Raw genomic sequence first — 24,452 nt, forward strand, 5'->3', positions numbered from 1 at the left:
CTGACACTGAACATTAATGTTTCTCTTTAAGAAGCTCAAGTATATGCTTTTGTATGCTTGTGGTTTGCAAGGCAAAAACCATCAGGTGTCCTAACACACATCAGGAATCTGATTTAAACAGTGTATTCAAGGTTGCTTTCATAAACTAACATGTTGTTGTTTTCAAATTTTACTATTTTAGAGGTAAGCCAACGATTTCCAACAACACATCCGAATGGAAGACAGATCATGCTTACCTATCTGCTACCGTGGCTTCATAATATTGAACTTGTAGACAACAGACTGCTCCTGCCTGGTTCAAGCCCCACCACTCCAGAAGATGAACTGAAGGACAAGGATGGGGAAATAACAGTCACAAGTGGACTAAAAGGCAATGGCTGGGGCTCTCCTGAGGCCACCTCACTGGTTCTTAATAATCTCATGTATATGACAGCCAAGGTAAAAAAGCAAAACAAACAAAAAAGCAAACCTGTAAAACAATTTCTGAAATATTCAAACTTGTGTTTCATATGCAAAAGGTAATTAGGTTTCTTCCTTTGAAACCTGAAATTTTGCACTGGAACAGTCTTTGCTAATAATTTTCTGTAGAACAGCATGACCAAGAGATTGCCCTCCTCTCCTATCCGAATGTCAGTCTGTGCAGGGGTTAAAACAATCTTCTTGAAGTGGAAGCCAAAGATTTTACATGGCAAACAGAACAGCTTCAATGCTAGACTCCACATATTGGGTGCACACACTCACCATTTCAATGACTGGACAAAAGGGAGTCATTACTATAACTGTGTCTTGCAAAAAGAGCAAAAACTGCTCCTTTCCAATGTCGAAGCACAGGGCTGTCTAGTGCTTCATTGTCTAGGATTTACTCAGGACAGAAGCGACGAAAAGTTCAGTTCTGTGAAGGCTGAAGCACTTAGGTACGGACATGTAGAAACAAACATTTAGTTGCTAGAATTTACACCTTGAAATCTATTAGGCAGCTTTTGAAAATAATATTTTGTAACTCGTTACAGTATTTTACTGTTTGTTTTGGTCTGTGTATTTCAAGAAATATATGCCTATGATCCTTTGCAGTATGGAGATGAAATTCCTGGACCAGAGATGGAAAACGTCTGGAATGCTTTGGCCAACAATGAAAAATGGAGTAACAACCTTAGGATAACACTGCAGTTTCTCATTAGTTTGTGTGGTGTTAGCAGTGATACCATCCTTTTACCTTATGTAAGTGTTTACACTTTTTTGTATTTACTATTGGTTGCACAGGTTTTAATAAATGGCTGTCACCTGCAGAAAATTAATTTCTATTTCAAAAATAAGAAGTGCCAACATACTCCCTGGCACACTGTACAAAAATAAATTGCAGGAATAAATGAGCGAAGAAACTGAAAGTCAAGAAAGGAATTGTTTAGTGGGAATCTTGGTCTCCAGCAGTGGAGCACACCTCATTTCAACCAAGACATGGGCTCCTCTCAAGCAAAAAGTGACTTTGCGTGTCTACGTAAGGTGCAAGTAACAGGGACTGGCCGTAAATTGTCAGAATGAATGAGAAAAAATATTAGAAATATTTTTTCATGTCAGAATTGCATTAAAATATGCAATTTATATATAAATTTAAAATTTTATTAAGACAGAACAGCTGTTCAGAAGTTAAATAACTTGCATGAAAAAAATTACAAGTAAAAATAGTAAATGCTTATCTCTTTTCTCAGTAATCAACTAGTTTGCAACACGAATTTTGAAAGCCCTTTAAACAATGGGTGTTATATCACGAATGGGACATAAAATGCTATGCTCTTATTAGTTTCTTTGTTGTAAAGATTTAGGTGTAGTTTTAGGAAAGTGCTACATTCTCTTCTTCAGAAGACTAAGGCTTTCTGTGAGACATCTCAAGAGATACAAGATCGCTAACCTTTATAAGCTACTTACTGTATGAACTTTCATCTTTGCTTGGCTGTTATGAATGATATAACTGTTTCTGCAATGTGCAAGTCAAACTGCGCAGGATATTGTTATTATTCAAGTTAAAATAAAATCAGGGCTGTCTGAGAAAAGCAAGATAGTTCCATTCCCATGTTCCTTATTGCTCAGTTGCTGGGTGAAACAGAATCTAAATTTAGTAAATTTTCCAGCACAATTAAAATATGCTGTTTTACTAGTTAGTCTCTTTCTGTTGATATCCATGAAATAAAATTGAAATAATTAGTAATGCGATTAAACTCATCTAAAAAGCCTCACAACAATATTTCATTTACAGTTACTGAAATAACACTTTGCTTAAAGTGTTCATGATGACTTCTAAGCAAAATAGAATGAAAGAAATATAGAAGACCATAAAAATTTTCCAGATGTTGTTATTGTACTGTAGACATCCTGTTGATTTCCTTTTATTTGTAGGGCTAACTGTTGTATATGATCAAATCAGTGCATATAAATGCCAGGTCAATGTTGCCTAGCTAATCAGAAGAGGAAAGATTGGAAAGTGGAGTTGCTGTATGAACATGCTCAAGGTTTATATGAGAAAAAGACAAAAGAGGTCAATCCCAAATATCTTGAGGATAATGAAGATCTTTCCACAGTTGTGACAGAGTGACAGTGGCCCTACATTCTGTGTTGACCGTGCTTTGAGCAGGTTAAATGAGACATCTCTCAGGTCCTTTCCCACCTGACTGGTCTACAATCTATGGCAGATTTGGGATCAGGCTCAAAGGTGGCCTCCATCAGGGGCAACTATGTTGGCAGAGAACAGGTAGAAATCAGTGAGATAAGGGCTCTTGTATTTCTAACAGCTTGAAAAAGCAATAGGGGCAGTTTTGTAAGAGAAAGTAGTAGTCTTGTACTGACTACATGTTATCACCCCCAAATTTGTAGCCTGAGGAGAAGTGTCTAATAACCCTGTTGTCTTCTTGTTCAGGAGCCCCTCACATACCTCACCCCATGCCCCATCCAGTTACTTGCCAACCCAGAGTTTTCAACACATCCTTTTTCCAAAACTGTTGCCATCCCGCAGGTCAGAACAGCCTACCTCAAACCTCACTTAATACCCATAGCACTTCTTCTTTCTTCAAATTCTTTCCGAACCCTCTTGACTCAAAGCCTTGGCCCTCACAGTCCTGTCCTTCTAGAGGACAACACAGTCCTCTGACTCCATGGGGAGAGCAGTCTGTTTTGGCATCTCCAGCTCCATCTGTTCACCATCTCCTGTTTTGCCCGTGGGACTTTTCTGCTCTCCCTCCCAGGCTCCCAGTGGCTGTAAACAAGACATTCAGGTCTTCACTAGTGGCAGCACCTGACAAAATTCCGGTTTCTGCCACACTATTAGTCTGTGTTTTATAATGTTGAGTTAAAAGTCCAATTCTCACATTTTGCAAAGTCGGAAAACGTTTTTAACGTCTGTAAGAAGCCTGGTTGCACTAATGAGTCACCCTTTAATTGGTGGCTTTGTGTCTTATCACACACATCTGCTTAGTGTTTTGATAATGCCCTGGAGTTTACAGATAAGAAATCATTCCTAGCTCTGCTAACTACACAACACTGCTGATACCATAAACACATATTTTCAATTATCATGTAGATAACATGTACACTTTAGCAAATAAAGATAATTCGAACAGTTTATCAGCATTGTTCCAGCTCACCTGGGCTCAATAGACCAGGGGGCTGCAGGATTGCCAGTTTACCCATCTTCTTTTGGAGCCCTCTGTGCCCCAAGGCTGTCACCAGCTGCTTCATGCCTTAAGCCATCTGTTCTGCCTTCGTGGGTCCAAGCCAAAAGCATGCCTGACTTACTTTATTTTTTTTTTCCCAAGCAGCTAAATTCATTGCTTTGTCTATTCTGTTTCCTTTAAGCATTTTTCCCCAGTGCACCAGTGTAAATTCGCGAGCTGTCCTTTCTTTCACATATGTACTGAAAGATTTCTTAGAATAATTACAGTTCAGAAATGTCTTTGCCAAACACTCTTAGTGTAGGGAATGTGACCCTTTCTGGGGTGAAAGAAGTTGGAAGTGGCACTGTGAGCCCAACCAGAAATGAGCCTCAGAAAGGAGATGGATTTGTATGTGGAAAGTCCCTGGGAAATTTTTAGCACAGTAGAATAAAAGAGACTTTTAATAGAATATGTGCATTTCCTCTACTTTAATTTTTAAAAGGGAGGATGGGGTGGGGTGGGGTGAGGGAAGAGGGAAAGAGAAACAGTCAGGAAGTCATTTTAATGTAAGTATTTAAGAGTATAAGAACACCAACTCTTGGCGAGGCCAGCAGGCAGTTCAGTCCTCTATATTAGCGCCACTATAAGCATCTCTTTAGAGGCATTTGAACAAGAAGTGGAGAGATGCTTCCATATGTCATCTCTCAGCTCCAGCAGTTTATGAATCTAGTGTTTCTGAGTGAGAGAGAATCTCTGCTTCTAACAGGCAACAGGTTTTTTTTTCCCTCAAGAATGCAGTCTAATTTAATCTCAGTATCTCAACAGTCCTGCTTGCTGCAGCACGTACAGTGTTTGAGGTCTTGTGAAAAGATGAAAGCTTTTTTACCAAAATTTCTATAAATGATACTCTCAAATTTTTGAAATCAGGATGCATGAAGTCTGTATAAATAATTGCTCTGCTTTTCTTCCATGTGCTATTACTTCGATTATGGATACAAATAGCTACTCAGAGTGTGACTTATTCTATGTGGCTAGCTGTAGCTACCTCTTTCGCATTAACCATAGCTGGAAATACAGGCATGAAGCTTGGGTTGGATCTAGATTTCTAGATGAGAACTTTGCTCTATTCAGGAGGCTAAGATTCGTCTTCAGTGGAAATCACATACTCAAGCTATAAATCCCTGAGTGCGATTCAGAGTTAAATCTGATATCCTTAAATGATCAGTGAAAATTAAGTGGATTTTTATATGTGTATGTTATGTAGTTATATATTTAAACAGCTGAATTGTGGATGGTAAGCAAAATCGTTGGGGTAATTACATCTCTGGGGACATGATCTTGATATCAAAGTGAGCAGTTTTATTTCTGTATGAACAAGATGGATGCAGTTGCGTACTTGTAGTGTCTGTCCAGGAGTAACACCTTCCATCCTGGATCTTTTCAGTACTGCCGTGTAACAGGTATTAATTTTTGTGGAAATTCGGAGTTTAATAACTGTTATTTTTTTCTCTAGATAAAAAAGGTTGCAATATATCTATGTCGCAATAACACCATTCAGACAATGGAAGAGCTTCTCTTTGAGCTGCAGCAAACCGACCCAGTGAACCCAATAGTCCAGCATTGCGATAATCCTCCATTTTACCGTTTTGCTGCCAGTAACAAAGCCTCAGCTGCAGCTTCTGGTATGACTTAAGTGTACTTTTCAGTTATGCTCTCCTGCTATTTCCAGTCTTCGTGTATTTGAAAAAGCACTCTCTTAGTTTTGCACCCATTCAGACCTGTGTATATATAAAGTGCAAGTTTCAGGGCCTTGTTGCACATCTGAATTACAGTTCTTTTTGATTCCTAATGTTGTAAATGCCTTGTAAACCTGTGCTTAATTCTCTCAACTATTTAAATAGGTTATTGCCAATGTTTGGTGCTGTTCTCTTATGAAGTTCTTCTACCACTAGTTTCTCAGAAAAAGAAGTCATAACCAATGCTGTGATTACAGCAGATACACCAAAGCAGCAGAGTTTCCTGAAAACAGAGAGCCTCAACTGTGTGGCCATTCTATTTTTAAAGGCAAGAGGCTAGTTCTAAGCCATGGTAGTCATAGATGCATAAGAGACACCCACCCCAAATGTCAATGTTTTGCCAAATTGTTGAAAAACAATGGGTGATGTCACCTAAGAATGAGCTTAGTTCAAGGAGTGGAAGAGCCTCATTATGTTAATCTACCTCTCAAAGCATGTAAATTAGCATCATTATGTTAATCTACCCTTCAAAGCATGTAAACTTTACACCCTTCAGCCATGCAAGTAGGTCCTGTTTTGTAGAGGTAACAGTTTTCACTCATATGCACAAGTACTTGCAGGATGATCACTTTGACTGCAGCTACTAAAGAAATCCAAGTTATGGGCTTTTATTGCTTTGCAAATCCTGTCTGCTACCTCTAACAGGTGTTCTTACTGACATCTCATATACAGGAACCACCTCTAGCAGTAACACTGTTGTAGCTGGCCACGATAGTTTTCCTGATGTAGAAGAGAACAGAGCGGTGAAAGAGACTGATGAAAGGTTTGTGGTTTGTTTGTTTTCCCTCCAAAATCTATGCACTTTCCTAGGCAATGGATGAGATGTTGGAAAGGTTCTGCATTGTTTTGTGATGAACTCTGACACTCGCACTGATCCTAAGTGGCACTATCCCAGTAAGATGATTTTTAAATGCGTGTATGTAAGAGTCAAAGCAGCTATTCACATGATTCTAGTTCCTGAGTGTTGTTAAATAATACATTGCAGAGGAACATCTGTTAAGCCTACATTGAATAAATTGTGGTAAGTAGAAGGTCACGGTTTTGTAGGAATTATCCACAAAGGTGAAAGAAAATCAAATGTGTACCAAATAATGACTATTAAAGTCTTTATTAAAAATCAAGTTTGATCACATCTTTGATTTCATGGGTAGCAAGTAAAATATAGTATGCAGATTTGTATCGATGATTGCAAGGACACTTAATTTGTCTGGATAAAATATCTTACAGAGGAAAGCTATGTAAAATGTTTTGCTCAGAAATCATACATTCAATTTAGTCTTTTACTATTTATAGTACATACTGTCAAATGATGAATGGATAAATGTGAAGTTTAAGGGCCATCAGATCTGCAAGCACAGGCAGAGATATGTATTTCTTCTCTCACTGAAACCCTCTTATTTTTGAAGAGAACTTTGTATGACTCCTAATAGCATTAGTTAGTAAGTATATTAGTATTACCTAATAGCATTAATTAGTAAGTGTATTAGTATTACGTTAGTCCATTGTTCCTGTCAGTCACTAGTATCACTTCAGTAGTCCCACCCACCTTCCACAGGTTCAGGGCTTAGAGGAACAGAGATAATTATGTGAGGAAGCTTTTCTGTACTTCAGAACCTTTTGAGTCACTTCTACATATTATAAACATGAGTAGCATTTTGTCAGGTTAGTTATATCTGTTTGCTAATTTAAAAGTAAGTAAACAATGGCCCCCATCTTAGTACTAAGTAAGTCTTCAGACTGAGAGTAAAGAGGATTTTACTCAAAAGGATGGTTTTCCCGTACACTAGAAAAGTATGTACTTAAAAGGAAGATAAACTATTTTTTCTCTGGATTAGTTTTTTATTATTCTTTACATAAATGTTTATGACTATGTAGTTTTAAGTTAGGGATTTGTTTAGTTGATTTGCAGATAAATTGAGCAAACTTCATCTCCTGATATACTTTAAGTCCAACTTTGTTTCAGAGTTTCTTGTCTTACATAAATTTTAAATGTGACTCCAAAAAAGTTTTTAGCATTCAAATCTGCCAGAGCTTGTATCAGGGGTGTCACACTCATTTTCACCAGGGCCACATCAGTCTCGCGATTGCCTTCAAAGGGCCGAATGTAATTTTAGGATTGTATAAATGTAGGATTAGTTACTAAAATTACATTCGGCCCTTTGAAGGCAACCGCGAGGCTGTTGTGGTCCCCAGTTTGACACCACTGGCTTATATGATAGAAATGAAAGGAGGATTACAAAGTTCTGATATTGGTATTCTGATTCTTAGAGAAAGACTTCTCAGAAAGAAACAAAAAAAGTGAAGTAAGTTGTCTGAATTCATTGCTGGCATTTGAGTTATCAAAGATCCTAAAGAGTGTAAGCGCATCTACACTTTAAAACCAGTGTGTCAATCTTAGAACGTCCATTACTGTTGACCTCATGTGTCAGGACATATTAAATAATGTTCACAGAAATTGGAAACAAACTATTCTCATAGATGTGGGCATTTTTAGAATAATATGAAGCTAATCAGAAGATATCTATGTTTTTATGTTAACGCAATAAGATGTAAAATGCCCTACTCTCAAGTCATTTCTAGGACCTGTATTCTCCATTGGTTTGATATAGGATCATCTCTGCATATTTCTTCTTATTTTTTTACTTTATTTTTTTTTCATCCTTTTTATATTTTTAGGTATGCCACATAAATATGTCAGTAGTTGTGAGTTTGTACACATCTATAAAAGGAATTTATTAAAATACAGGAGAAACAGGTACTGGAAAGACAGAAAAAGGCAGAATTAAGATGGGTCATGATGTCTTTTTGTCACCTTCATCATGAATCTATTGTGCCCTTTTGAGACAGACATGCTTTGAAAACAGCATAATATGTTACTGTATAATTAAATACCCTGCAATAATATGTATGCATATCAGTAAGGAATTGAGTGCTGCACAGAGAACCTTCAACCTGGTTTTGTTTGATATTGTTATTTTAAAGTGGTTATTTGTAATTCAAATCCTAGCTTTGCAGAAACAATGATGTTTTTACATCCTTGCTAGTGTATGAGCCTCCTGCATGACTCCTCTCACTCCACTTCAGGCCTGATTGCACTGACAGTACAAGGAAGTGGAGGAAGCCAAAGGATGTCACCAGTAAAAATTACCTTACTATGGATCTGTGGCTGGTTTGAGGACAGCTGTGAACAGTTTATTCGGGCTCTCAGATCCCTTAACTCCATTGCTACATCTGCTCTGGCAGTTGCTGGATTTTCCTCTTGAAGGTTGCTGCAGCTTTTGCTGCTGGATACCTATGCAGGCTTGACCTCGGACTATTCAGTCAGTTACTTATTTAGCAGGTTGCCAGAATCTTACCCATGAACAAAATGCAAAATACCAGATGTGAACAGCTTATATCTCAGTTCAGCCTTAGCACACTGTCTTGCTTGAAGAAAATCAGACATTTGCAGCAAGAGAATTTTCCTTCTGCTAAATTTAAAAGCTTGTGACTTAGGAGCACACAGTTAGAACTGCTCAGAAACTAGTGGCAAAAATCTTCTTTTGTGGAAAGAAACAGTGTTACATTCACATTGCTGTCTACTCCCGTATAAAAGTGTATGCATAACGAAATGTTTTTGGCTTTGATTTTGGTTTTTCCTAAAGTAAGCCTCGAGTTCAGATGTTTAATGTCAGTCTGTGTTTTTAATGAGGATTTTTCTTGTATTTGAAGGTTCAGTAATGTAGTCAGAGCACATACGCGACTAGAATCAAGGTACAGTAATAGCTCTGGAGGATCTTACGATGATGACAAAAGTAAGTTCTATTATTCAATTTGATAAAATTTTTGATGTTTTGGTGGGAGAGGACAACATTCTTATGACTGGTGGAGGCTCTCTAAATTCTGTATAAACAACAGTGTAGCATCACCATACAGGGAGTGTCCCTATTTTACCTTCAGACCTCATTTAATTGATTGATTTCCTTTGTTTAACCTTGGGCTCAGTCAAACCTATTTCAAGGCCAGAGAACTTACAGAAGGCAGCAGCAGAGAATCCTCCAGGTGCTAACACCTCCAGCCATTTGTATAATACATGACAAGGCAAAAGCTTTCCAAGAGCATTAGAGCAAGTACTTTGCATTGTGCCCTTCACCAGTATTTCTCTCCAAATTAAGTGCTGTTGTATGAGTATGAACAAGACATCCAGGATTTTTCAAAAATGAGGCTTTACCTCCTCTTTAGATTTTTTCTGCTGCCTGCAACTGATTTCTGGCTGCACTATGCAAACCTGCGTTAAAGCAGAGAGTGAGATGGGGCTCCAGAGCACGCTTGGTGTTCTTTATGTATTTCTGCTAAATGGACTATAAATGGACACTTGGTGCTCAGCAGAGATTCCAAAGAAAACCAAGATATTTCTGTCAACTGTTGAATTACAGTGTAAATTTTAAGAGTTGGATTGTTTGATTTCATTGCGGGAGCAAATTGTAAGGAAGCCAATCTATAGATTTTGGTTAGGCCCTAACCAAATGTAAAGAAGGCAAGACCTTTTTAGACTTTCATCTCTGATTTATTAAAACCAGGCCAAATAATAGCCATAATGTCTTGTCTTGATGTTACAGACACCATTTTGAGACAGTATTTTGGCGTAAAAAGTAAAGATTTTATTTATTCTTGAAGCAATTTTTTGGCAATAATTTTCTGCAAAATATGGAAACACTGTCAAATACGATACAATAGGATGATTTCATGTATATCATAATCAAAATTTTTCATAATATGAGGCACAATATTTACAAAATACTGTGTGTGTACATAATACCGTATTTAAATACACAAAAACGTATGCAACGTATTGAACTCAGAGGTTTTTAGTACGTTAATCTTGTTTTTATTATGGTTTTCTAGTGCTGCAGCTACTAAAAATTCTTCAATAGATGTTAATTGGAGCACCAGCACTAGTCTGATCTGCACGAACAATCTTTCAAAATAGAACAATGTTTATATTATCAGAAGAATCTTCACAAGTGGCTGGTTTTGACAAAGGCTTTGAGTAATAGAAGGTTAAAAAATACTGAAATATTCATTGGGTCCTTTGGAATGTCTCCTCAAACCAGTACCCAAATGTTTTTTTCCTCTCTTTACCTGCATGCTTTATAATACTGTGAATATTTATGCAAGGTTTGCTTTTCACAGGGGTTCCTTCCACCTGTATATAAATACCTAGATGTAAGCGAAAATACATATGACTTAGCTACTGACATTTTTATATAACTCTTAAAAGAAAGTAGTTTTTATGCCATTTGTCATTCCACAAGACAAATAATGCAACCTCCATTACGTGCAACTTGTTCCCACTGACAGGCAGCCCAGGCTGTGAAGGATTAGTGCTGGGACGGCTTCTCTCTTCTCTCCAGTCCGCTTGAGCATTTCTGTATTGCTGAGAATATAAGTAGGAAACACAGCTCTGCAGCACAGAAACTCTTTTATTCACCCTAGGATTGTACGTTAAGGTGCAAAGTGCTTCTTTTTTTTCTCAGGCTGCACATAAACCTGAGAAATCGTGAGTGAGGAGTTAGGTCTTAGTGTGGACTTCATGAAGCAGTTTATTTAGTAATAAATGGTGACTGTGCAGTGCTTTGAAAAGCATCCAGCAAATGTTATCTGGTTAATCCTTAAAAGATGAATATGTGAAAATGCTATACTTTGCTACATGATTAGGTCAGTTTATTCTTGCTTATCTGAAACTAGTAAATCATCCTCCAGAGGATGAGAGAAATAAATAGGAGCCTAAATCACAAGGGTCTAACATGCTCCTTGGAAGACTAAGACTGAAGAATGGGAATGATAAAGTTGGCATTTTAGTGATAAATGGAGGAGCAGCTACTCCTGAAGATCTGGAAATGTGAAGATATGTTGTCAAAACCAAGAAGCGATGTGCATTAGAAAAAGCTAGCTCTGATACTTTTGTAGGCCTCAAAACCGTTTTGTTTCCTGTGACAAAGCCGACAAGCATCAGATGCATGCTGTCAAAAAAAAGGAGAGTGCTAAGAGTTTCAAACCTACCTAAAATGCAAAAATGTAACCAAACCCCCCCACACACACGCACAAAACAAACAAACAAAAACACAGAGCAAAAAATAATACTCTCATTAAAAATTCAGAAAGGCAGTGTTTGAATATATTTCAAGAACAGGCCTGGAAAGGATACTGGGAAATGAAAACTGACCAATGGAAAAATCAAGAAGAATGAGAGGGAACAAACTGCAGGAGAGCGAACAAAGCTGTGCAGCCAAGAGGAGACAGAAAGTGGGGGAAGTAACTTACTTGACTCACATCATTGCAGACAAGCAGGTGGAAGGGGAAAACCTGTTGCTTATTACCATAGAGCAGCTGTCATGCTGAAGCAGGGTTAAATACATCTCTGAGAAATTCAAGAGATAATTTATACCTGTTGAGAGAAAATTACCCTGAAGATTTTTTTTTGCATTCCTTATGCCTTCTTCCTAACTCAGGACATTTAACTTCTGCCTTTGCAGCATTGCTCCGCAGGGCACTGGTTGGGAGCTGCAAGAATGTGTCTCTGGTCCACAGCTCCTTGCAGCAGATGACTTCCAAAAGCAGCTTCCTTGGCTGAACTTTCCTCTCACTTTTGAAGAGGAAGTCTGTTGCTTGGTGCTTCGTGATCTGGATCCAAAGCTACTAAGTGACAGCAGGGATCCAGCTGCAGCTCCTGCCACTCCGTGCTGTCTGCCTGGAATCTGTTTAATTTCCAGCAGCGTGAAAGAGGGATTAAAAATGTATCACTTGTTATTGAACACTGGAATTTGCAGGCCTCATGTCATTTTGTCACATTATTCCAAACAGCTGAGCTGATACATTAGCATAAACTCTATTTTATTGCTTCTCCACAACGAGCAACCAGACTTGTTTTTTATACACTCTGTTTTAATGCTTTTCTGTGCAGATGATCCTGTTTCTCCATATACAAGCTGGTTATTGAATATTGTTGAAACTAAACAGCCACATCCCCTGCCCATGCCTTACAATGGAGGATGTTGGGCACCACTGGTGGACTACCTCCCAGAAACCATCACACCCCGGGGACCCCTTCATAGGTGAGCAGTTTCGCATTCTGACATCTCAGACAGTGAGATTTTTCCTCTTACTGGTTGACCAACACCAGTCCAACTGTCCCACCACTCAGAACATCTGAAAATCATATGTTCAATTTCTGTTGATTTCCAGTGCTAAAATGAACATGCAATGAAGGCTTGCAGTTCTACCAGAAAGCCTCTTTGCAATGTAGGACATCACCTTTTGATAAGAATGACACTGAAGAAATGACTAAAACAGTAAAGGAAAATTTGTCTTTCCCAAGCTTTTGTGGCTGTTATTCATAGCACTTTTTCATCCTTGATCTTCTCTTCTAACTAGGCTACGCATAGGCTGAAGTTCCTCTTTTACATAATTTGTTTTGACAGTAACAGCATTCTTTTCAGTAATGGGTACTTACCTGCCTAATACTGTAACTGAGGTGCTTCAGCATCAATCATACTGAGAAGAAGCACTGCAAATTTGAAAATGTAGAGACGGTTTATTTCTTCAGAAATAGCCATCATGTTACTGTTTTCCCATCTCCAAGAGGTTTCACACTGACACTGTGATTTAATTTCCAGGTGCAATATTGCTGTCATCTTCATGACTGAGATGGTAGTGGATCACAGTGTGAGAGAAGACTGGGCTCTTCACCTCCCTTTATTGCTACATGCTCTCTTTTTAGGTAAGACCAACAGTACAAGAAATAAAATATAAATGTACTCCTGTCCTTTTAGTATAGTTTTGCTGAATCCATGGAGTTGTGTTGTTTCTTATATATTTTTAATTGTTTCCTAAAAGAAAAAAAAAGTCTGAGGCAATTACAGTCTGTGAATGTCCCAAACCTTTGAAGCTTTTGAATGTTTCGACCGATTTCATCCAAATTTGAGAGGTGGCTAGAAATTCGAAGGTAATTGACATCCTAAAATATCTCTAAATTAAAACAAAACAGATAACCGTGCTGTGAGAAAAGCAAGTGCAACTCAGCCTTTGTGCAGTTCAGTTTGTGATGGGCAGGTGTGCAGTCAGCACAGGCCTGGAACACACACACCAGTGCTGTCTCTTGCCTTTGCAAAAATGGTGTGTAAGAGAGATGAGATTATTGTGCAGCAGAGATAGTGAAGGTAGGACACAGATCACTGGAAAGCAAGCTTCATTAATTTAACTGCTAATGTCTTCACTTATGTACTTGAGCATAGAGGCACTGCTTTTTCCTCACTGCTGCATCTGTTCTTGACTGTAACACAAGTCAACTGGAGGGTGTTACCTTCCTTATCCTGCCACTTAACATTATGGAAAGTCAGTGGCCCCATTTTTTAGCACACAGAGCATTTAGCATTATAAAGCCATTCACTAGCTTTCGTATTTGTAACACAGCTAGACACTTGTGAAATAAATTAATTATAACTGGGGGTCACAGTCTATTTCTCATTCAGTCACCATAGTTACCAGTAAGTCTATTCACTGCAATATGGGCAGAGTCTATTGTTCAGCAGGCAGAAAAGATTAAGTTGAGAGGTTACAGCACAGTGGTAGAAGATACGTTATATACTTCAGTATATAGTTGAAGAAGATACCTCGTTCTCTTTTCTGCTACTCTGTTACCAACAGTTCCATTTGGAATTTTATGAAATAGGATTTTTTGAAAATGCACACTCATCAGATACTCAAGTTTTGTATATTAGTACGTTGATTTCAACAAACTTCTAATGAAACACAAGAATAACAGCCAGAACCGTGTTGGATGGGACTTCCAGGATCAGTTTCAATGTGACATTTCACATGTATTCTTCTCTTTAAAGATAAATCTATTTTGTGGCTGCCCACAACATATTTTTTTTTATATTGTTGTGAACATTCAAGTGTAAGAAGGAGCTGAAAGACCTGGATAAGTGTATGAATCAAATCAATAACCATCAACTGATAAACAACATCTTTAATATGACTTGTAACAAGTCTGAGAAAAGTGGTTCTTACAGTTAGCAATTCTCCCAAGTGAATAACTTACGACAGGAGTAGTATGCAGCAGGGTGGCCACTTCAGTTAAGACAGCTTTAAGGAACCATCAGAGAGGCAAGTAAAGAAACATGAGCAGAAACAGAGTTAAGATTTTTGTAATCCATTATAAAAATATCTTTACTGATTTGTTAATGCAATAATGTTTCAACATTACATTAATTCATAAGAAATAAACAGAAATTTGTTAATGCTTGTTGACACAGTCCCTTGGCTAAGAACTCTCAGTTCTCAAATGAGAAATTAAAGCTAAATGTAACTGGTAACTAAGTGTAACTGGTTTAGTGGTAACTAAAATGAGATCATAACCTCTAGGCTTCAACTTTCCTTTCTTTAGAGTTATCATACCTCCTGTGGAAATTTTTTTGTATTTTATAGTAGATCTCTGTTGTGATGACTTAAGGAAATTATGCTACACCTGTTGGCCAAAGGTATGGATGTAATTGAAAATGAAGTATATCTGTCCTGTTGGAGTGTGAGCAGGCAGATGCATCTGACTGAAAAAGAAACTGGGAACTGGTATGGTGGCTAGCTGGAGAGCCTGAATCTTTCCATTTATTGGAAGGAGTGAGAAAACACTAAAACAAAATAATTTTGCCATGTATGTGTTAAATAGGCTATTGGATGGTTTGTAATATTCATAGTGGAGAGGCAGAATCCTGGTGTGAACCTGCTTTTCTATCTCAGCAGTGTACGAAAATCACTACTGTCTAAAAACTCCCTTGCAAACAGTGCGAAATGAGTTGGGCAGCTGCTCTCCTTTCCCATGGAAATGTGTCCACATCACAGGAAACTCAGGAACAAGTTAAAGACAGGGCCAGCACTGGACAAGCACAACGACTGAACTGTCCTCCTCACTTCATACTTAGCATATCTGTGTCAATACCTTGATACAGCTCTAGGGTTTAACAGGATTTCAGTTGCAAGTGTTACCGACATAGAATTCATTTTCAACTGGAAGAACTCTTTATATCCTTTTCAATGTATGTTAGAACAGGGTAGGATGGGCTCATTATCTCCAGGCAGATGGAAGGACATGGAGAGAGGAGAATAGGAGCAGAAACCTGAAGAAGCTGAAAAAGAGCTGTACAGGTTAGCCGTGGTTCTTTTGGAGGAGGCTATGGACAGATGAATAAGACCAAAGATCACAGAACCTCCGAAGACCTGCCCATAGGAGCCAAAGACACATTGGCCAGTCTATAGCAGTATAAACAGCTTAATTTTTGCAGGCCAGACAAGAACTCTGTGATTGGAGTATATTGGTAAACATCTGACTTGAAAGACCTGTGGGCTGGTGCCACTTAAAGAAGGAGCTGCTTTTTAAAGAGGAAATATCCTGAGAAGAGAGAAACTGAAGAAGAAGACAATTTTTCAGCCCTGAAACTGCCTGTCAGTAGAAAAAAGTGCTTGTAAATATCCTGGAAGATACTGAAAGAATCAAAAAGAGATTACTACCACAGAATGCAGTAGTGCCGTTTATTTTACAAACATCTGTTTCATTTATGTTTGTAATTTGTGATTTATTCAGGTTGTGTTAAAATTTCACAAACAGCAGTAGTGTTAACCAGCCTTTCGGTGCTAGACCTCCAGTTTCAGTTCTGCACCCTGAGCTAGTGGCTAATTTCTCATGCTGTTCACTGGTAGTCAAAGTTCCTTTTTAAGGGATTTTGTTTGTCAGTTCCTTTCCTAATAAATTAGTATCTACCACTTACAGTATGTACTCTTTGTGAAACTGATGTCTGTGCAAGAAAGCCAGATATTGAGGTAAGCAGTGTAATTACAACAACCACCAAGAATTTCTCATCTTCAGAAGTTTTCCAACCCTGTCAAATTAACACTGCAGTGAGACAGAATGCATAAAGTTTTATTGCCACACATTGCTGTGTACCTCCTGTATGGGATCTCAGTCTAGAAACTAAATATACACATACACTTGAAGTGAAAACACTAGTAACTGTATCCAGTAATACTGCGTCTTCTGTTTGTTTGCGCTGTTGCCATGAGCTGCCTTGGAATTTTTGCTATTTCTGGAATGTGAACTCCTTTGTTATTACTTTGTATTCAGTGATTGCTGTAACCTTTTCTTTTAGGTCTTGACCATTACCGCCCCGAGGTCTTTGAACACAGTAAAAAGTTACTGCTTCACCTTTTGATTGCATTATCTTGCAATAGCAACTATCAAGCCATTGCATCAGTGCTTCTTCAGACGAGAGAGATGAATGAGACCAAGACTCTGACAGTACAACCAGCATACTTACCTGAGTATCTTTATACAGGTAATAAAGTACAAGAAAAAATAACATAGCATTATACTGTGTGTTTTTTGATAGCAGGATGTCAAGGTTACTTTCCTGAAATGTAACAGTTTTGATATATTAAAGTAGTAAAGTGGCAAATATGAACAGTTCCCATTAATATTAATTCCATGTGAACTACCCTAGAGATGCACCCAAATTATTATTAGATAACATTTCATGGTAGTGAGAAAGCTATCTGGCGTAAGGCAAAATGTGTAATGTAGAGTTTTAAACATTAATATGCATTTAGGAACGATCAGTTTAAAGGATAATCCAAACTAGAGCAGAAAGTACTTGATAATAGTTTCATTTCCATTTCTAATACTTACTTTTCCCCCCTTTGGAATAATCAGAATTCTGCTTAGAACAGTGAATTTGCCTGTCCTTACATCTTTTTTGTGCTTCCCCCTCAGGGAACCGGAAATGGTTTAAATGAGGGCAATCACTCCTCAACCTTCAAAAGATATTAATAAGTAATTTCAACACAGGAAGAGCAGCAAGAATATGCAGCTCAGATTTTCCATTATTAAGATAAATTTTACATTACATACACCCTCCTTTATATCACAGATACACTTAATTTCTGTCCTGAAGTCTGTTTCTGCATTAGGAGGCTTATTTCAGACCTCTGCTGAGTTGAGTGTTCTGTTAACTTTTAGCAATTCACTTTTTTTTAAGGAATTGGTTGGAAAGTTTGTAGAAAGCTGCTAGCTAGATTTGCAGTTGTCATGTAATATTACTAAACACAAGTGTACTGTTGAGATTTGAAGGAATCACAGAATCAGTGTGGAGTTACGGAGACAGGATTAGTTGTCTGGGAGAGGGTGAGGAACTTTACCATACAGTGAGAAATGAAAAGGAAGGATTATCAGATTAGTGGCATTTCCATGGTTCTTTAGGAATATAACCAAAAGTAATAGATAGTTTTGCTTTATAAAGAATATTACTTAAAAAATGATTATTATTTTTTATGAGAAACAAAACAATTATTTTAAAGTAATGAGAAGAAGGGATAGGTATTTGAGATTAATTAATTACTTAGTTTTGCCATTGGGGTTTCATTCTGCATGACACCTGTGCAAAATTACCTCACATGTGAATTTCCTGAGTTGTGTAGATCTCTTTTCCAATGGATGTCCATGAATGATTAAATACAGAATAAAATTCTTACATTAAAATTATATTGTTGCTTTTCTGCCAAGTGAAAAACTGTTTTCATTCCCATGTCTGAAAAACATGATTGATACCCTCTGTCTGGGCCTCTTAGGTCCAGGAAGTTATCAAAACTTTGTGTTTGGACTCTTTTTTGAGCAGCTAATATAAAGAGTGAGCTTGTGGGCGAGTAGCTATCGCAAAGAATCCTAATTGAAAATACTTCGGCTCAGGTTCGTTCTGTATAATGTCAGGCAACTAATTTAAGAGTCCCCTGACCTGCAATGGATTTTGCCAGCAGAGAGGCCCCTCCTGCTCCCAGTCTTCTCACAAGGCCAGTTTTTGTGCTGTAAGATACGGCCTAGGATGACTGGCAGTTTAACCTTTAGAAAACAGGTCTTAGTTTCTAATTGCAGCTCTGTAGTTGTGTGGCAAACTTTTGATCTAGCAGAACTCTTACTCGGATGTTTAATATTAATGCTGAAAGCATTTAGTATGAGTAGTCTAGTGTTTACAGATCCTAAAGGTGTTGAACAGAAGCCTTAAACATTTGTGTCTTCGTTTCCATTACATTTGTAGAATTAGGACAACATCATTGTCCTAAAAATTCCACCCTGCAGAGGTTTTTTCCTCATCAGACTAGCCCAGGGAAGCAAGCAGAACTTTGCATCCACATAGCCAGCTTCAGAATTCACTTTACAAGAAGTCATACTTCTGAATGGAAAATGCCCCGAAACATATGGTTTTCAAGTACTGTAGCCCTGTTGCAGTAAAAACAAATATCTCTACTTCAATATTTTTCATTTTATATTGGAATCTGCATGTTCAGAAACACAGTACCATAGTTACTCCCATCGGCATTTGAAGGTGGTTGTGTTCGGCGGGTTCTTCCCTTTTTCCCGGCAGAAGGTGTCTGCTGCTGACTCTGAAAAGAGCTGCTTCGGGGACGCTTTTGTGGCGCAATGGTGCATTCCGGCTTTATCTCCTCCCTTTCTGCTGGCAGGTGGCTTTGACTTTCTGCGGGAATACCAGTCGTCTCCGGTGCCAGACTCCGGCCTGAGCTCCAGCTCCACCTCCTCCAGTATCAGCCTGGGAGGCAGCAGTGGGAATCTCCCACAGATTACACAGGAGGTCGAGGACATGGACACTGCTGCTGAAACAGATGAGAAAGCAAACAAATTAATTGAGTTTCTGACAACCAGGTAATGGAGATAAGCAGAGGTTACCTTCATACTCAAAACACATATTTTTCATGTCTTCTCTACAATTATCTGTAGCAACTTAAAAGACTCAAAGGAGAATGACTGGGCTTTCATAGTAATTACAGAGTCCCATTCCTCTTTTATTGATACCTGCAGAAGTAGGTAGGTGCTTAAAAGCATCACAGAGTCAGAAATAACAGAAGAAAATCTTGCCTGACAGGAAAAAGATGTTTAATTGTTGGATAGTGTTATGATCAACAAGGAACTAATGGAAGAATACAATTATTATAAAATTAGATAGGAAGTGTACAGGGCATGGTAAAAGGTCGTAGTGAAACTAATAGTAACTACCAACTACAGCCAGCAGATCCTAGGTGCAATGTTGATCTAAAAAAACAGTGATTTGTTTAGGCTGCTCTCTAAATAGTATAAACTACATTTTAGAAGAGAGTTGTTGTAAAATACAGCGTAGGAATATTTATTTACTTGTATTTTGCTCATAAAATTCTGTTTAGATGCATGTTTTCCAGGCTGTGGCCCTGGAAATATCTAATTGCCTTACAGTATGTATGTTTCAGCTGATAACACTTATTTCAGATAACTCAAAAAAATTTGCACTTTGTTATGTATTTCTTTAAGGGCATTTGGTCCACTTTGGTGCCATGAAGATATCACACCCAAAAATCAGAACACCAAGAGTGCTGAACAGCTTACTAATTTTCTGCGTCATGTCGTATCTGTATTTAAAGATTCCAAGTCAGGTAGTAAATTTTTTTCTTTTCATAACTGAACGAATATTCCCTCGAGGTCACACTGAATGTTTATCCTGTGATTTAGTAGATCTGCTTAGGCAGAAGCATGACATATTGTATGTCTTAACAAGGATGTATGACATAAAACAATTGCTTTAAAAAGTCATGTTAGATTGGACTGTGGCTGGATGTTAAATCAAACATTTCTTTAAAGCCATTGGTAGAAAGCCTTTTGATTGCTTTTACCAGATAAAAACTCCTCTGTGTTCTGTTAGTAAAATACATCACAGTTACTAAGTAAATGTGCTTTGTTAATTCTGGCAGTTAAATTTTAGTGTTAACTTATTATGTTTCTAGAGCTTAGGAAATGTACTGATTGTATTTTGAAAACCAATACAGTCACTAACTAAACGTCTTCCAAGAGCAAAGCAGAGTGCAGCATCAGTATTTACATTTAAGATCTTATCCAAATCCTACTGAAGCTAATAGAAAGACTCCTTATTCAGCTGGGCTGTAGGTTTGGAAGCGTTCAGAAGTTACTGTGTTCCTGCCAGCAAGAACAGTGTGTGGCTTGAAAGTTTGTCCAGGAATTGTGAAAAAAATTAAATCCGATGAAGAATTTCATGGTTTTGTTGACAAACATTTGCAGACTCAGAATATTTGTTTTGCGGTTTATTTTCTTACATTCTGTGTGAAATAAATGTAAACAGTGGGAAATTCTCCCTACCAAGACATTTCTGCATCTCCAGTTCTCACAGGGTTTGCAGGATACACTTCAGTGCATTATCCTCCCCACAGAGTTGGTTCAGCGTGTTTATGACCCACAGGAAAGTTGGACATTTAAAAAAAAATATGACATACTGTTCTTTTGCTTAGGTTTTCATTTGGAGCAGCATCTGAGTGAAGTTGCTCTACAAACAGCTCTCTCAAGCTCTTCAAGACATTATGCAGGTCGCTCTTTCCAGATCTTCAGGGCACTAAAGCAGCCCCTTTCAGCACATGCGTTGTCTGACCTCCTGTCCAGATTGGTGGAAGTTATTGGAGAGCATGGAGATGAGATTCAGGTATGCATGTGTACTCGTATGTAATGCTTCTTAGTACTGTTCATTTAATATATACCTAATTTAAAATCATCATTTTAACAAGGTGTTCTGGAGCCAAGTGATGCAAAGTAGAATGTGGCCTTCAAAAAGGTTAACTCTGACTTTACTGGATCCATAGGTACCTTATCAAAGCCTTCATCAGGTTGTTGCAGTCTTATCTAGCTCTAAAGAGAACAACTAGAAAACATCCGGTAAATGTCATTCAAAACAAAATCTTTGTTATGACCATTTTTTCCCTTTTCACATCTTTAATTTGTTTTTAAGGAACCCATCATCCTATCTGCTGATGTAATCTGATAATGTGAAGTAGACACCACCTCATTTCTCAAGTGTTAACATCTTTTGGAATAAAGAAATCCACACCATCTGTAACAATACAAAAATTACACTGACCTAATTTGATCCAGTCCTCTCTTAGTGAACTATGCTGTTGACTTGATTTAGCTAAACAGACTGTTCTCTCCTGAAATTTTACAGTCAGAGACTATTTCTTGCAAGAGTCAAGACTTAATAAAGAGAAGTACTGGCTCTTAATAACAAATACACTGACATCACCTCCATATTTTACTTAGGCAATGAAATTGCCACAAGATGACAGTAATATTCTGTCACAACTGCTTGTGCAGAATTTAAATCAGTGACCTGCAAGTCAGAGGTTCTGTCTGCCATTGCCAGTCCCCTGGTGAGATATCTGCCCTTGCATGCCAGATCATTCAGAGGCAGAAAATAAAACGCATTTGTAGTGGCATTTTGATATTCAGGGCAGTGGCTGATGTGAATGTTGTTATTTTTTCAGGAGAAATGATACGTTTTCAGTAGGTGAAGCTGTTTTTTTGAACTGAAGATTTTTAACTGTTCACTATTTTGTTTAAATGGTTTTCCTCGTGCATTGATAGGGATATGTAATGGAGGCACTACTTACTTTGGAAGCTGCTGTGGATAATCTGTCTGACTGTTTGAAGAACAGTGATCTTTTGACAGTGTTATCACGGTAAGAGCCTGTTCTCCTTTGTCTTTTTTTTTTTAGTGTCTCATGATATTCAGTGTGCCATTCTGCAATCTGACAGCATAAAATTATTTCAATAAGACTAAGCTCATCTGTAACCTTCAGAGAACTAGACTAAGAGCACATCTCAGCAAAATTTTGCAGTAGTTGAAATAATGTTGAAAGAACTAATGGAACTTTACAATGCATTGTAAATTTTGCCTTGCTGCCACCTGGCTATAGCTTACTTTAATATCCTTTAAAAATATTGCATTTTTTTCACCTTTCTACCATATACTTGAAAACATATCTGGGAAGAAACATTTTTTTTTTAATATTCATTTCATATAACCTGTCATTCTTAGATGAAGTATTCCCCAAAAAGTAAATGATCATGGTTTGTTCTCCTTAACAAAACTAGGGAGAATTTTTTCCCATGTGAACATAACCCATGGATTTTGCCAGATGTGTAGACCCTCTTTGTGAAACCTTTGGCCTTAAAGTAGACCCATGTGCATGGAGAGAAATTGCAGACTCCTTCCATAACACAGCTGTTGACAGTGCTGAGGGAGATTAATGTCTGTCTGGCTCCTAAGAGCAACAACAGACTAGGAAATGTGTTTGAAAAATATCCATAAATTACCATGCTTTACATTCAGAACAAAAATACAAGGTTATAATTCCTGAAGTGAGGAGGCAGGGTGCAATGTATTATACTGCAATGGCAGAAGACAAGTATTGCCTTGTGGCAGAGTAGAGGTGGAGAAATACGGCTTCTACTGTCTAAACTAAGAGCTATTTATCTTTCTTTAGTGCACATTTCAGGAAACAGCAAGATGGAGCTGAAAATAACAAATAATCAGAAAGCAGAGGGATGCAATATTGCAATATTCTTTACCCTGACTCTATTGATTCCATAAGATCCTTTTCAAATATTATAGTATATGAGCTGGGAATGAGACCAGGGAGTGAGGAATTAGCTCTTCTCCAGAACAAACTTCCCTTACATGTATCAACAGAGCATGTTCACCTCTACAGATAATTGATAGGGATTGTCTGGATGATCAAATGATAATCCATGAGGAGGCAGCTGTCACTGAAAGTCCTCTACTTTCTGTAAACCATCTTGAAGAGATGTTAGGATGCAGGCAAGGTAGGATGCAATGACAACAAGGTTTCTGAAGGACCTGTACTGGCAAGAACTTAGGCAGCCACATGACAGATTTCTTGAGGATAATGTGGCATGTTTGTGGTTCTGTTGAAGACACGCTGTTTTTTCTGCCCACAGTTCTAACATTAGCCAGTAAGCCATTGTGTATTTGCATGCCAGCGGTGCCAAGTTCAAGGTTTGCTTCACTGATAAGGGCGTCCTAAAGACCAAAATTGTTTGCAGTTCTACCACTGCTCCATTATATGGGCATTTCCACAAGTCACTTCACACTTCTGTATCTCCTGTCCCCACATTGTTCTCACTTCTCTAGACTGTAGGTGATCCTGCTCTGGTTTGGTGCAGTGCCACACGAACATCACTTCAGTCATGTCTGTGGTCACTTCTGGGAAAAAAAAGAAGACAGGCTGTAATAGTATTTATTTACAGTTTGATTAATACTTAACTTGCATCCAATATGTCCATGTTTCAAGCTGTACATTCACACACTGCAATGTATGTTATATATTTTGGGTTCAGTTCGTCTTCGCCAGATTTAACATCGAGCACCAAACTGACTGCAAACCGGAAGAGCACGGGACAGCTGAACATGAACCCAGCAAGCGGCAACACGGCCACTGCTGAACGAAGCCGGCACCAGAGGAGCTTCTCTGTACCCAAAAAATTTGGAGATGTGGACAAGTCCTCAGACCCACCACGCAGTGCCACACTAGACAGAATTCAGGCATGCACCCAGCAAGGGCTGTCCTCTAAAACCAGGAGTTCATCGTCTCTAAAGGACAGTCTCACTGACCCATCCCATATCAACAATCCAACCAACCTACTGGCCACCATCTTCTGGGTTGCTGTGGCTTTGATGGAATCAGATTTTGAGTTTGAGTATCTAATGGCTTTACGGTTACTGAATAAACTTCTGGCTCATTTGCCACTAGATAAAGCTGAAAATCGGGAGAAGTTGGAGAAGTTGCAAGGGCAGCTGAAGTGGGCAGACTTCTCAGGGCTTCAGCAGCTGCTCCTGAAAGGATTCACCTCCCTGACTACCACTGATCTCACACTACAGCTCTTTAGTTTGCTGACACCAGTGTCTCGAATATCCATGGTGGATTCCTCTCAAGCTATAGGTAAAACCAATATGCTTTCCTCTCTTGAAGTTTGTTTCTTTGACATTTGATTAAGCTATCCACACAAAACCAAAAATGGTGTCTTTTCTTTCTCTTCTAATAACGTACGTTTGCTTTGAGTTGGGCCAGCTTTTTGGAAATTGCA

At 38.2% G+C, this 24,452-nt stretch overlaps 1 protein-coding gene across 2 annotated transcripts in view; it reads left to right on the forward strand.

Moving 5' to 3' along the window:
- The window catches only part of FRY (FRY microtubule binding protein), a 186,051-nt gene that overhangs the window by 118,845 nt on the left and 42,754 nt on the right, over positions 1-24,452 (forward strand). For both annotated transcript variants that reach the window (XM_071804672.1, XM_065829999.2), the window contains 13 exons: positions 182-438; positions 1,072-1,218; positions 5,155-5,323; positions 6,110-6,200; positions 9,149-9,231; positions 12,381-12,531; positions 13,093-13,196; positions 16,618-16,803; positions 18,980-19,178; positions 19,818-19,939; positions 20,807-20,994; positions 21,930-22,024; positions 23,706-24,307. In XM_071804672.1, the coding sequence (XP_071660773.1) occupies positions 182-438; positions 1,072-1,218; positions 5,155-5,323; positions 6,110-6,200; positions 9,149-9,231; positions 12,381-12,531; positions 13,093-13,196; positions 16,618-16,803; positions 18,980-19,178; positions 19,818-19,939; positions 20,807-20,994; positions 21,930-22,024; positions 23,706-24,307 (2,394 nt within the window). The remainder of the gene's footprint in view (positions 1-181; positions 439-1,071; positions 1,219-5,154; positions 5,324-6,109; positions 6,201-9,148; positions 9,232-12,380; positions 12,532-13,092; positions 13,197-16,617; positions 16,804-18,979; positions 19,179-19,817; positions 19,940-20,806; positions 20,995-21,929; positions 22,025-23,705; positions 24,308-24,452) is intronic.

Source organism: Patagioenas fasciata, chromosome 1 (assembly GCF_037038585.1).
Source record: "Patagioenas fasciata isolate bPatFas1 chromosome 1, bPatFas1.hap1, whole genome shotgun sequence".
Classification (NCBI taxonomy): Eukaryota; Metazoa; Chordata; class Aves; order Columbiformes; family Columbidae; genus Patagioenas; species Patagioenas fasciata.